The sequence below is a fragment of the Ilyonectria robusta genome (assembly GCF_021365365.1).
Source record: "Ilyonectria robusta strain PMI_751 chromosome Unknown BGZ61scaffold_48, whole genome shotgun sequence".
NCBI classification, from domain to species: domain Eukaryota; kingdom Fungi; phylum Ascomycota; class Sordariomycetes; order Hypocreales; family Nectriaceae; genus Ilyonectria; species Ilyonectria robusta.
The window spans coordinates 122,385-135,492 of NW_025764482.1; the positions used below are offsets into that span (position 1 = coordinate 122,385).

General features: G+C 48.5%; 5 protein-coding genes across 5 annotated transcripts; 4 read left to right on the top strand and 1 right to left on the bottom strand.

Moving 5' to 3' along the window:
• Positions 1–337: 337 nt before the first annotated feature.
• On the top strand, positions 338–1,546 carry BGZ61DRAFT_371867 (uncharacterized protein; the record flags this gene model as incomplete). The annotated part of the gene is made up of 1 exon (XM_046242135.1): positions 338–1,546. The coding sequence occupies one exon, from the start codon at positions 338–340 to the stop codon at positions 1,544–1,546; it is 1,209 nt and encodes a 402-aa protein (XP_046095040.1).
• A 901-nt stretch (positions 1,547–2,447) lies between these two features.
• Positions 2,448–3,274, top strand: BGZ61DRAFT_371934 (Alpha/beta hydrolase fold-1; the record flags this gene model as incomplete). Its single annotated transcript, XM_046242146.1, has 2 exons — positions 2,448–2,876; positions 2,939–3,274. The coding sequence occupies 2 exons, from the start codon at positions 2,448–2,450 to the stop codon at positions 3,272–3,274; spliced, it is 765 nt and encodes a 254-aa protein (XP_046095041.1).
• A 1,342-nt stretch (positions 3,275–4,616) lies between these two features.
• On the top strand, positions 4,617–6,256 carry BGZ61DRAFT_371850 (major facilitator superfamily transporter; the record flags this gene model as incomplete). The annotated part of the gene is made up of 3 exons (XM_046242132.1): positions 4,617–4,848; positions 4,901–5,932; positions 5,988–6,256. 3 exons carry the CDS (start codon positions 4,617–4,619, stop codon positions 6,254–6,256), a joined length of 1,533 nt encoding a protein of 510 aa, XP_046095042.1.
• A 469-nt stretch (positions 6,257–6,725) lies between these two features.
• On the bottom strand, positions 6,726–9,249 carry BGZ61DRAFT_371896 (Six-hairpin glycosidase-like protein; the record flags this gene model as incomplete). Its single annotated transcript, XM_046242138.1, has 2 exons — positions 6,726–8,882; positions 8,956–9,249. 2 exons carry the CDS (start codon positions 9,247–9,249, stop codon positions 6,726–6,728), a joined length of 2,451 nt encoding a protein of 816 aa, XP_046095043.1.
• Positions 9,250–10,970: 1,721 nt separating this feature from the next.
• BGZ61DRAFT_486482 (uncharacterized protein) lies at positions 10,971–12,906 on the top strand (the record flags this gene model as incomplete). Its single annotated transcript, XM_046249865.1, has 8 exons — positions 10,971–11,101; positions 11,173–11,405; positions 11,455–11,481; positions 11,538–11,648; positions 11,701–12,072; positions 12,156–12,293; positions 12,349–12,684; positions 12,782–12,906. 8 exons carry the CDS (start codon positions 10,971–10,973, stop codon positions 12,904–12,906), a joined length of 1,473 nt encoding a protein of 490 aa, XP_046095044.1.
• Positions 12,907–13,108: the final 202 nt, after the last annotated feature.

The window sequence follows — 13,108 nt, forward strand, 5'->3', positions numbered from 1 at the left end:
AGAGCAGATGATACCTCTCCTTCCCGCAACTCCTACCGCTTTCTCAGCCATGGCCAGCACACCATTCGAAGATCTCACATGGGATAACTTGCAGGAGCAACCACTCGACGATACCGATCGCCAACAAGCTCATCAGGATCAGAATTGCAGTATGGTGCCCCTAGATGTGCAAGTGACGCGACCGCTCGTCAACTTGGAAACAGAGCCGAGAGGAGAACCGTATTTGGAAAGTACCACTGCAGTTACCCGGTTCACTGAGATTGTTGATATCCCTTCCATCTTATCCGACTATTTCTTCAAAGAGGTCATCTCACTTTATTCCGTGTGGGATGGTCAAATGAATTCATTAAGAGTCCTCACTGCATCTATGTGGCAGTCATCGGGGATCCTCTATCACACCATGCAAAGCATGGCGGCTGCGTGCTTAACTAGGACTTTTCCGGAAATGCACGCCGTTGCAACCAGAGAACGCCAGCTGGGTCTTCAATGTCTAAAGAGTGGTAAAGATGAAGATGAGGACAAGATGCTGGGAGCTATACTACTTGGTCACACAGCAAGCTGGGTCAACCCCCACGATTTAGCACACGAGAACTTCGACAATGCGCTTGTCATGCTGCACACCTGGGCTTCCAACACTCGGGACCATTCTCGCCTCTCCTTCTTCGGTGGTGCATTTGACTACTGGGCCATGCTTCTCTCTTTTGTGTCTGAGACGAACCTAGATAGGAATTACCTGCGGCACTCCATCGCTGAAGCCGGTCCTCCCAACGCTCACGAGTCGACCACACCACACTCATTCATTGGCACGTCGGGAAAGATAGTTCAGATTCTCACCGATGTCGGCATGCTTATTTTCAAGCATCGGAAGAGAGTATCGGAGATCGACTTCTTCTGCGAGGAGGACCTGGACTATTTCCAGAACTCGATTCGGAAAGCCCGCCAGCTGGAGCGCCGCCTCCTGGCATTCAAACCGCTGATCCCGACGAACATCTACGATCCCGGTGACGTAAATACTCGCCCTCTACACTTTGTCAAAATTGACGAGGCCCTTCATTGCACTGGCCTGCTACAGCTGTACCGGGTTTTTCCAGATTTGCTCAACGATCGTTACCAGCCCTGGGACCGAAACACCCTGCTTCAGCCACAGCCAGCCTTGAAGAAACCATCTCGGGAAGAAAGGAGTATGTGGCTAACCAGCCTAGGTCTATATATAGTCGAAATCCTGCGAGACATCCCATTCGAGTCTCGAACACGCTGCATGCAGCCATTCATGCTCGTAGCTGTCTCGTGTGAACTCCGCATGCCGTCGGATATCGTGCAAGGCTATCGTGAGGGAGGTAATGCATGCAATGCAATCGAGATGGCTCAGGCACGCGACTTTGTGCGATCTCGAATGTCCGCCTATATGCATGCCTTTCCTCTCCGCAAGATTGAGAAGGTGTTTGAGCTCATTACACATATCTGGTCTGATATGGATAGGGAGGAGAAGGATGTCTACTGGCTGGATGTATGCAAACGAATGCGGCTGGGTACACTTATGGGATAACGAAATTATGCGGTCTAGGCTAACGCCACCGGATCAAAGGACATCGCCGCCGGCTTCAAGTCGGCCTTGGCAGCCGGGTAAACGGGCTCGGCAGGAGGCCAGACCTCGGTTAGGGAATGCCACCACTGTAAGCAGGTGGCCGAACTCTCTCAGCTAGATCTGCCTTCCTCACGAGTGTAACAATTGATCTGTGCTGAACGTTTCCTATTTTAAGAATCCACTAATGCCGCGTGACCTGAATTGCTTGAGAAATACACATCTGTATCCCTACGGCTACTATAGAAAGCTCTTGGTGTGTTTCAGCCTTACTCAATTTCATCAGACAGTTGGAACAAAAAGTAACGGTATTTGGTTTTTTTTTTTTTTAGCTCTACTCAACATCATCAGATAGATCAAAGCCATACAGTAATCTCAAACAGTAGGAATAAACAATAAGTGCTACACCCAGCATCGGAAGAAACAGTAGCTGAACAATAAGGAAAAAGTAACGGTATTAATTGGAACTTGGTCATTTCCATCCGAAAAGTTAAAAATTACTAGCATTATATGCTGAACGATTCTGTGCTAGATGATGGATCAATATTTTCTCTATTTTTTTATTTTTTTATGCGCGCCTCGATATTGCGAACAGTGCCATAGGTCTCCTTTCAGCATACGGCGCAGTACTGAACAATGAGATTCTGACAGGACCTAGTTTATCACTGACTCCAGGGCAGGCTCTAGGCCAATATAAGCTTACTACTTGGCGTGATAAGATCGCTGTCAGCATCACCTATTTTAGGAAGGTATCACCCTCCGTCAGCAGCTGAACTCTTCATTTACTTAAAGTGATGTTCCCCCGTAAGCAGATACCCCTCAAAGTCTCCTCTCACAGTCTTCTCACAAATCTGACAAGGTCAACATGAACGAAGACAAACAGAAGCCCGTCATTCTGCTCGTGCATGGGGCATGGCATCGACCCTTCCATTACCGTTCTCTCATCGACGCACTCAACACCAAAGGCTTCACAGTGCTTGCCCCGCCTCTCGCCAGCTCCGGTTATGATGACTCCGTTGACGGAAAAACGTACCATGACGATGTGAAGCGCATTCATGGGGTACTCTTGCCAGTCTTGGACTCTGGTAGAGCTGTCATTGGTGTCGGCCATAGCTATGGTGGAGTGCCTCTCACTGCGGCGATTCAAGGCCACACTATTGCTGAGCGAACTGCTGAAGGCCTCGAGGGAGGTATTGCGTCGGCCATATATATCTCGCCAACGCCTATTTTACAGACGGGGATTTCCATGTATGAAGCTGGAGGGCATCAATGGAAGACGAGCTGGTTTCACGATGTATCCGTACGTTCGAATATCCTTTCCATTTATGCTTTTGACAGATACTCATTATGGTCTAGAATACACGCCTCCCTCTGATATCGGACAAGGCAAAGGATGCTTTCTACTCAGATGTTGATCAACCTGCCAAGGACGAGGCTTGGGCGCATGTCTGCCACCAGAGCAAAGCTCCATTCGAGGTCCCCATCGTCTGCACGCCCACAGAATTGAATATCCCCAAAACTTACATCGTTTGCGCAAACGACAAGATTTTTGCGAAGGAGGTGCAGCTATTCATTGCAGAGAAATGGGGAGCCACGCCTCTCGAGATCAAGTCAGGCCATAGTCCGTGGCTAGTGGATTCTCACAGAGACTGGCTAGTCGAGGTCATTGCTGAACAAGCAGCCAAATTGTAGATGGTACTGGACATGGTCGGTACAAATCCAATATAATTTCTTTTTTAAAATCTAGTTTCTTATTTTCATTTCAACACTTACTTCACAATTAAAGGATTAGGAGGAAACGAGCTGTGCAGTGCCATCTGCTCTTCCTGTTATGCCCCTCATTAAAGTCACAAGAGGTCGTGCCCATGATTGATCTCGGCCAGGTTGGCGAGAAGATAGTAAGGTGTATGTTACACCATAGAAAATACGGGCTGGTCTAAGAAGCAATTGAAACGGGTTCGAAGTTACTATCCCCAAACGGCCCGTGCCTGTTTGAATTATAGAAGGGGCGGATGTATGTTATCCCCGCGCGCAATATTCAGCTCCACCTACACTAGCTACATCAACGGGCCTGCAGAAAGATTGAGATGTCAGGAATTATATGTTATATATGTCTAAAATTGTCTAGAAACATAGAGACTGGTTCAAGGCAAGCTACAGTATCTAACTATGGTTATATTCTTTGGTGCAGTAACCAGGTTGGCATTTGTTCCAATACTCCGAGGGTTGCCGGCCACGATCCTTCCAACCACTAGCGGCATCTGACATTCGCATTTGGATCCTTTCTCATGCCTATATTGGTGCTGCTTGGATTGAACATGATTGACTCGGCGCCATACTTGTCGAACCGAGGGACACAGGATAAGGCACACTGTGCCGGTCAAGCCTGCCGACAAGGCCAAGGCCTTTATGCCTTGGTCTACAACGAGCGGGGTCGATGATAGTGACACTGACGTATCAACATGACTGGATTAGCTTGTCAACCCAGAATTATGCATGGTAGCGGATATCAGTTATCTGGGGCTACAGCACGCCCCCAAACTTCATCTGTGGCGTTTCCTATAGAACCCCCGGCACGGTCATCGGCAAGTAAGCTCGGGATATAGAGCAGGGTAGAGTGGAGTGATCATTGCAAGCCGGCGGGCCAAAGGAGTCGAGATGCCAGCCATCTCCTGATTCAATAAGCTTATGGGGCCAATCTGGGGTAAAAGAGGGGACCTCCTTGACGTGGCTCGGACTGCGGGGTTGGATGAGGCGCCGAGGGATGGCTATGATTGGCTCTTACTATGAGAACATGAGTGCTGTATTTTGAATCAAGTCCAGAATCTGGGAACATATAACCTGGAGTCATGTTGAAAATTCTACCTGTCTCCTCATTATCCTCACTCCGACTTCTGAGGACAGCAGCAGACCTCCGTACTTGTTTCCAATCGCCAGACGAACATCACAACTCTTGCCCGAAAGAGCGGACCATCCGATCTCGATTACACAATGGTTCAGAAGGTCGACGGCAGTGCCGTTCAGCAATTCGAACATGTATCAGACGCTTTCCCAAAAGACGAACTCAAAGACGACGACTTGTGAGTCAACTTGGACAATTGTTGGTTCAATCGTCAATTATGTGCTCATACGCTTGATTGACAGAAATTCCGGCCTACAATTCGACAAGAACGCCGAAAAAAGGCTTCGAAGAAAGATCGATCTGCACATCGTGCCTTTGGTTGCTGTACTATACCTCTTCTGCTTCATCGATCGATCCAATATCGGTAGCCATCTGTTCCCAAATCACCAGTTAGTCAAGTCTAATGCACCATTTAGGTAACGCCCGTCTCGCAAACTTCGAGGAAGACCTTGGCCTCCAAGGCAACGACTACAATTTGGTTCTCTCTGTGTTTTACATATCTTACGCTCTCTTTGAGATCCCAGCTACACTCCTGTGCAAAATCATGGGACCCGGCTGGTTTATCCCCCTCACGACCTTCTTGTTTGGGATCTGTACGGTTGGCACCGCTTTCGCCAACACCAAAGGTCGGATAATTGCTTGTCGCCTTCTCCTCGGCATTTTCGAATCCGGCATGCTGCCTGGAATTGCCTACTATCTATCTCGATGGTATCGCAGAGCTGAGCTTGCGTTCCGTTTGGGTATGTATATCGTCATGGCACCACTCTCGGGGGCTTTTGGAGGTCTCTTGGCTTCTGGGATCCTCAGTCTCGATCGCGTTGGGTCTCTCAAAGAGTGGCGAATGATATTCGGCGTCGAGGGTATCATCACGATTGGACTATCCCTCGTTACTTTGGCTCTCCTCACAGACAACCCCAATACTGCCCGTTGGCTTAACGAAGAAGAAAAGACGCTAGCTCTTGATCGAGTCAAGTCGGAGCGCGTGGCTCAAGACAGGGTACTCGACAAGGTGAACGCGGCCAAGCTCAAGCGCGGAATTCTCAATCCTATTACCCTTTCAACCGGCTTCATTTTCCTTCTCAGCAACGTTGTCGTTCTCGGAATCTCCTTTTTCCTACCCACGATTATCCGCACCATTTATCCGGACCAGACAAGAGTTCACCAGCAACTGCTAACAGTGCCTCCTTACATTGTTGCGAGCTTTTGCTTCCTCCTGGTCTCGTGGCTCGCAACGGTCTACGATACTCGACAGATCTTCCTTTTTCTCAGCGGTCCGCTGGTTATGGTCGGCTACGCAATTCTCCTCAAGAGTACAGATCCTACCGTACGATATGCTGCAATCTTCTTGACTGCAAGCTGTGCCTTTTTCGGTGGTTCTCTATCAAACGCCCAAGTCAGCGCCAACACCGACTCTGATACAGCTCGTAATATCGCCATTAGCACTAACGGTAAGTCATAAACTATCATCAATAATGAATCTATACTTATGTGCTGGGTTTACAGGCGTGTTTGGATATCTTGGAGGTCTTATTGCGACTTGGACTTATCTTCCATGGGATGGGCCCATGTACCCGATTGGAAACGGGCTCAACCTGGCGGTCTCAGCGGTCATCTCCATAACTTCGTTGACCTTCCTTTGGTGGATGAAGATGGACAACAAACGACGTGATGAAAAGACCCCAGCAGAGAGGGAGGAGGAATTGTCCGGCCTAACTCGAGAGCAAATCTCTGATCTCGATTGGAAGCATCCTGACTTCAGGTGGCGACCATAAGAGTCTGGAAATAATGTGTTTTAATTCTAGTACTTACTTTAGAGTTAAAGCACCGGCCCTTTCTCATTCCAAGATTGAGTAAAAATGGAATTTTAGAAACAATCTAAGTTAAATGGGAGTTGAATTTTGTAAAGTTACTCTCAACTAGATTTAAATCATAGGCTCTAGAGTTTCTTTACCACTAATAATAACACCCCCGATCTCACGTACCAAGCCAGAATTCTTCTACATATCAGCAGCATCTACCCAATTTCCGTGCATCTGCGTCTTCACGTGAAAAAGAAATTGTACCACCTCGACAGCTCTTTCAACATCCTTTGAGAAAACAAATACACTTTCGGTTTCTCCACAAGGAAAATTGTTAAGAAACCCAAGTGTTTTAATATTTAATTGGAGTGCTTCAGCTACAGAAAAATATCACAAATACATTTGCAAGAGACTGCTCCCCTCCGGTTGTCTTTCAGTACAGTCAATAGCCCTTGCGTACCTTCGACTGCTGAATCAAAATCTTCTCGCCTGCCTTCACATTGAAGCTTGTGCTACTGGTGGCCTTGCCATTTACTTTAAGAACCGTCTGAGAGAGAGGAATGAGCAATGGCTGAGGCAAGTGAACGACGCCAACAGAGTTCCCGTTCTTTGGGCTCTTGACTTCCATTTGCAGGAGGCCGTCTTCAAATTTCCAGTCAACGCTGATGTCGCCGCGCGGAGTTCTCTGACGGCCCTTGGCCCACTTCAGATCAAGAGTTTGCGGTGCAATCTTCCACTCCTCAAAACCAGGCTTCGTGGGCTGAATTCCGAGGACATATCGGCTCAGCTCAGCTGTAGGACCAGCGCTCCAGCCGTGGCAAAGGGAGGTGGAAACACCGAGTCCAGGCGTGCCGTCTGCATTAAGTGTTTCCCAGAAGCAGTTGGTATAGTTGGCGTGCGAGGGGTTGGCCATTGGTGCCCAGAGGCTCTTGAGGAGAGTCTTTGCAGATTTGGTATCGCCGGAGTCGAAGGCAGCGCGTAGATGGTACGACGAAGCATACGGGCTGATCTTTTGAGCCCAGCCAGCCTTAGCAGTAGCTTTAGAGAAGGCGAGGGGGCCTGCCGGAAGGAAAAGCTCCTTGCCCATGGTCGAGAGGATTTCCAATGCTGAGATGTTGCCGCTTGGTACCCCGGCTAAGATTGCGAGAGCGTTTGCGTCCTGGGCAAATCCGCTTCGCATACTCTCAGAGAGGACATACGCACCCATAGTCGCGTCCCATAGTTGATTGTTCATAGCAACTCTAAGATTTTCAAGACGCTCTTGGTAAATCGAAACATTAATGCCAGCGGCCTTCAGCAGAGGCGCTGTCTGAAGCAGCGAGTAGGCATACACGGCGTTAAACTTCCCAACAACACCAGTCTGCGCAGGATCATAGTAGTTCCAATCGCCACCGAAAGAAGCCCGAGCTACAGAGAAGAGGCCGTCTTCAAGCTGCGAGTGCGCCCAGTCTAGCATCAGAGCGATTTGAGGGGCCCACCGGTTAGCGAAAGCGACATCGCCTGTCATCTCGTAGTTTTGCGCCATGGCAGTGATGATGTTGAACGAGTAGCCTATGAGACCGGTAACGTTAATTGGCAGCAGCTGCGTCAATGGCTCCTGTTGAATCTTGGCAACGGGAATGAAAAATCCCGGAGTGGTTTGATAGGACCCAAGAAGATCGAGGGACCCATCAATAAACGATCGGGCATATGTGCTTGTGAAGGACGCCCTGACAGCGACGTCCAGGTCGCCGCTATAGGCAATCCTATCACGCCTTGATCCATCTACTATAGAGTCGGCGGGATTGGTGCCCATAAAGAAGTCATCGAGGAAGCTTTTATCCGTGAGAGACGAGGAGTAGATCTCGTCGCCTGTGGGCGTCACGGCCTTCAAGTTGCGGAATACAGCTGAGTGTGTAAAGGCTGCACCGAGGCCAAAGGAGCCAAAAAACACAGAAGACTGACTGAAGGAGAAGACCGTCTTGTTGTCGATAGAGATGCTGATGTCAGTCATATCGACATTAGCCCGAACTGTGTGCCATTCATTAAGAGCGAGAGTCTTAGGAAGCTTGGCAGAGTCAATGAGCGTATTTAGGTTAGTTGATCCAGCATATGCAGAGATAGTACCGCCGAGGACATCGCACGAGATGTATATGCCAGAATTCAATGTGTCGGCCAGGACGGAGAACCCAAATTCGCCAGTCAGAGGCTTGACCTCAAAGTCAAGAACGTAGCTGGTATACTGAACGGCGCTGGTGAGAATCTGAGGCACGGCACTCTCTACTAGAGCACCCTCATCGGTGACCTCCCAAAAGTCGGGGATAGATCCTTTGGGGATTTCCGTCAGCTGGATAGTTCTTGCGCCAGTGTGCCAGATCCGGGCCAGGTCTTTATCGGAGCATTCGAAACAGCCGGCAAGTTTGGTCAGAGGTGTGGTATCGACAGTATGCTTAACTCCAATCTTTCTGAGAGTGAGAGTTCCGGGAGAAGTGAGGTTCAGCTTCTGGTAGCGAAATGCGCCTTGGATTAGGCGATTGGTGACCGTTGATCTCTTGGTGATGTTGTATTGATTCACGCGATAATTGTCCATCGCAGCAGCTAGGGGGAGGGGTCCATCGCTCTAAAGGAAAGGATGTGAGTCTCGACGAGATTGGTGTGCTGGTGGGGCCATGAAAATTGATGAGATTTCTTACCATGAACATATCGAGTGCAGCTCTTGACTCTGCATACGTGATTTGGAACATGGAGGTGTCTCCCTTGGCGGAGACGACCTCAAATGTCGGGAAACCCTCCACATTGTAGTCATAGTCAAGGACTAATATAGCAGGCGATTTGCCATCGGAGGTGAGAGTAGTGGAGCCCTTTGATCCAAATGTGACTTTGGCATCCGCTTCTCGAGCAACGTGATCAAGTTCAGCAGGTCGGGCGGCAACCAGTCCAGTCCAGCTCGTGATAGTAAACACATATAGAAGGGGCCTGAATTTCATTTTTCCGAAAATGACGACAAGATGAGCGATGGGATAAAGAATTCTGAGGCAGAATAGTAAAGGGAGTAAGAATGGCAGGAGGAATATGAAGGCTTTGTTTGGCGATATGAGAAATAATCTGTGAGGTCGGAGCTATAGTCACCAAGAGGCATCCAATTAAGGTCTCTTTATAACCTACGACAGCACTGGATCCATGCCCATCTGTCAGGGGTTTTGCCTAGGTATATAAAGTACATTATCAGCTCTACCTTGTGGAGCGTTCTCATTTATCCGGTGACTTGGCAGTTTCGCTCCCCAAACCTCCTCGGAAATGAACTGCGGGGAAACCGAGAGAGCGGATGGACCTACTCCGGGCGCTAGTAATTATGATGCAATCATTCTTGAGAAGTGGGCAAATCTGAAAAGCGTTGACACGGACGAGGTCCGTTTGGGGGTTTGACTACTTGCGAGGTCCTCGGTGTGGATGAACCGAAGAGTACGAGCCTGGTATGAACAGCAAAGATCCAGGGTAGATAAGTCTTCTCCCACCAGGTAGTTACCAGCGATGTGTCGTCCAAAGACATGTTTGCTGCAGCTGGGCGTGGTGAATGATGCTATATTCATCGTTTGCCTGGTGAAATCCTTGCTCGAAATCCGCCTACACCCTCCGACACTATTAATGTAGGAGATACTTGCTGTAAGTCTAGGATCCCCTTTCTCTCTCCGTATTGCCTTCCGGGCTCTCCATGAACTGGAAGATTCGATCCGTTCTACTCGGTATTCGGGGTAAATATTCCAGGGGGGTTCATACCGAATGACCGGTACAGGTCAGTAAATGCGCTAACGTCCTGACACGTACCACAGTGGATTCGGCTACCCGATCCTTATAACCGTAATAAGCAGAGATTTCTCGCCGCCCGAATCCCCGGTAGATACAAGAATACGAGAGTGCGAGACGAAGTACGAGAAACTCGGCTTATCTAGAACGTCTTGGCTACTGCGCGCAGGCATTGGTGAACCACTACTAACTCCCCTGTCTAGTCCGTTCCACCTTGGATGAGGTTGAAATCACCGTACCTCGTGTGAAGATGAGATCGCTGTTGAACTCCATCCTCTCATTTATCATCTTCGGGGTAATTACGCGGTATTGATCATAAGGATACGAGGCAGGGAACACCTGCCCCTGGGGTATAGCATAAGAGAGACATCTGTACCTAGGACCTTGACAGTAAAGCAATTCACGGTGCAGCGTGGACTGTGTTTTGCTAGCCTCTGGAGATCAACTGATCCACTGATCAGATGATACATTCCATCTGTGAACGGTACTACAAGTCGTATTTCCCCAGTCTGTAGTTTCTTCCGAGGTGCCGGGACAATCTAGAACTGCGGGGTACCCAGAACTGTGGAGTACCCCAGATCGGACTGACATACTCCGGTGTATTGATCAGCCTCTCCATGTGAACAAGGCGGAGTATATTGTGCCGAACATGGAACCATCTCAAGTTTCCCACGTGTCTAAACTCGCTCGTATTTGCCGCGAGAATGATCTCTTCAGGTCATGTCAGCTGGTCTGCGAACTAGCATTCGTCCCGACCCATGTTTGCTTTGATTTTATGGAGTATATTTTGATCAGGATAGCTGTAGAAGAATCTACATAAGGCCTCGGCTCCCTGGGCCTCATATCAATCGACACCAACCCACGCTTTTCTGATCATCTACATGGTCGACATTTAACTATCGCGATGTTTAAACGTCTTGCCATTGCCACGGCCCTGGGTGTCGTTGGTGCCAGTGCTGCTGGGGTGACGTATCCCGTCCCTACACAGGTACCGTCCGGCGCCGTGAAGCTGGATTCTACCCCATTGGGCGTTTCGTGAGTCATAATCGGGCACAAAGATTTCCGTCCCAGTCCTTTAGCGAGATCCATGGGTTTGACTTTTATAGTTTCGAGTTCTTCATGTGGCCATCATACATGACCAACATCACACCACCTCTACAATGCCTCGATCACTTCTCCACGCTCTATGGCAAAAAGATTCCTATCAGAATCGGCGGCACAACTCAAGATAGAGCAACATACGATCCAGACTTCCAGGGCTACGTCTCTTATCATGTCGACAACCCTTTAGACGCCCCAATGAGCTTGACTTATGGACCCAAGTTCTTTGATTTGATCCGTAAGTAGCATGACGACAGGAAGAATGGATTGGGCTAACACGAATTCAGCCGAATTTGGTGCTGAAACTATGCTGGGTATGCTCTTATTGTCTCTGTTGGTTCATTGGGGGAGGGAATGACTAAACCTTTAGGTTTCAATCGCGGTAACGACAACATTACCAATACACTTGAAGCAGTGATGGAGGCCAAGGCTCGGGCTGGACAAAATCTCGGGGCCATTGAACTCGGAAATGAACCTGATCGTAAGTGGACTATCAACGGGTCGAAATGGCAACCTTCTAATTCCTAGTCTAGTCTACTACTCAATCTGGAATAAGCCAATAGCTGTTGCTCCCTGGAACAACTCTCAGGAGGGCGGTAGCGCCGCAGAATGGGCTCAAGCTTTCATCAATCGCTGGAAGAGCCCTCTCCCTATCCTATCTGCCGGTGCATACGCTGTACCAATTCCTCTCTACGAGGACTATCCTGATACAAACTACTTGATAAACGAGGCTTACAATGCCAGTGTCAAGGCTGGGACCAAGTCGTACTGCACACATCTCTATGCACTATCCAGTGGCACTACCTTGAGCACTGAGATGAATCATTTGAGAACGGTTTCTGACTTGTCACACTTTGTCGACAAGATCGCAACAGCAAAGTCCATTAACCGGCCTTATATCATTGGTAAGGCCATTCTTTTATCGCTTGGGCTAAGCTTCTTTGCCAATTTACATCAAGTTATACTAATATCGAATATTATTCTCTAGGTGAGACTGGCTTCCATGGACTCGATGAGGAGATGGATGCTACTTTTGGTGGTGCCCTTCAGGTCCTTGACAAGACCCTCCTAGCTCTATCAATTGGCATCGAGAGACTTTACTACCACCAAGGCACTATTAACCAAGGTAAATTATACAAGCTGCCCTCGTTTAAGCAACCAATCACTAACGATTGAGCAAGCATTCTTCAATTGGTGGTCAGACGATCAGGTCGAGGCGCCATTCTATGGTGCTTGGATGGCCGGTTTAGCTCTTCAAGGTGCTGACCACATCGTTGCTAGCGATGATGGCACCAATTCCTTTGCGCAGTACATCCTCTATAAGCGCGGCAAGCCCTTCAAGGCTGTACTTATTAACACTGACTACTACTCGGGCACTGGCAAGCGAAACAGCACAACCTTTACTCTTAAAGGCTTGAAGAGCGCGAAGATCAAGGCTCTGCGAATGATTGCGCCATCCAGTGATGTTACTACCAGCCTGGAACAGGCGAATCCGTCTAATGAACTTACAATTGGAGGTAAGAATACTACTCCGATGATATGAACCAATCTTGCGAATCCACGTCGCCCTCTAAATGGATCTTACTGCAGGGGTGCTGATTCTTTTGTGATTAGGTCAATACTTTAAGAACTCAGATTGCTCAATCAAAGGCAAGAGGAAGTTGGAAGTGTCGGTTGTACAAAATGGAAAAGTTACATTTAAGCTTGCAGCCTCTGAAGCTATCTTGGTGTATTTCTAAGTAATAGATACTACAAGAGCGTACCTGGCTCACGATATACCCCAAGATAATAGTATCTGCGATGCCTAAAGTTGTTATTGGACGTACAACGTTCACGTATTAAATGGGAGCGGCCTGTTCAATTATTAATCTCGGTGGTTGCGATCGGAAGTAAATAAGCTATTGTCTGTCGGGATATTTTGAAAGCCAGTCTCCTCCATAT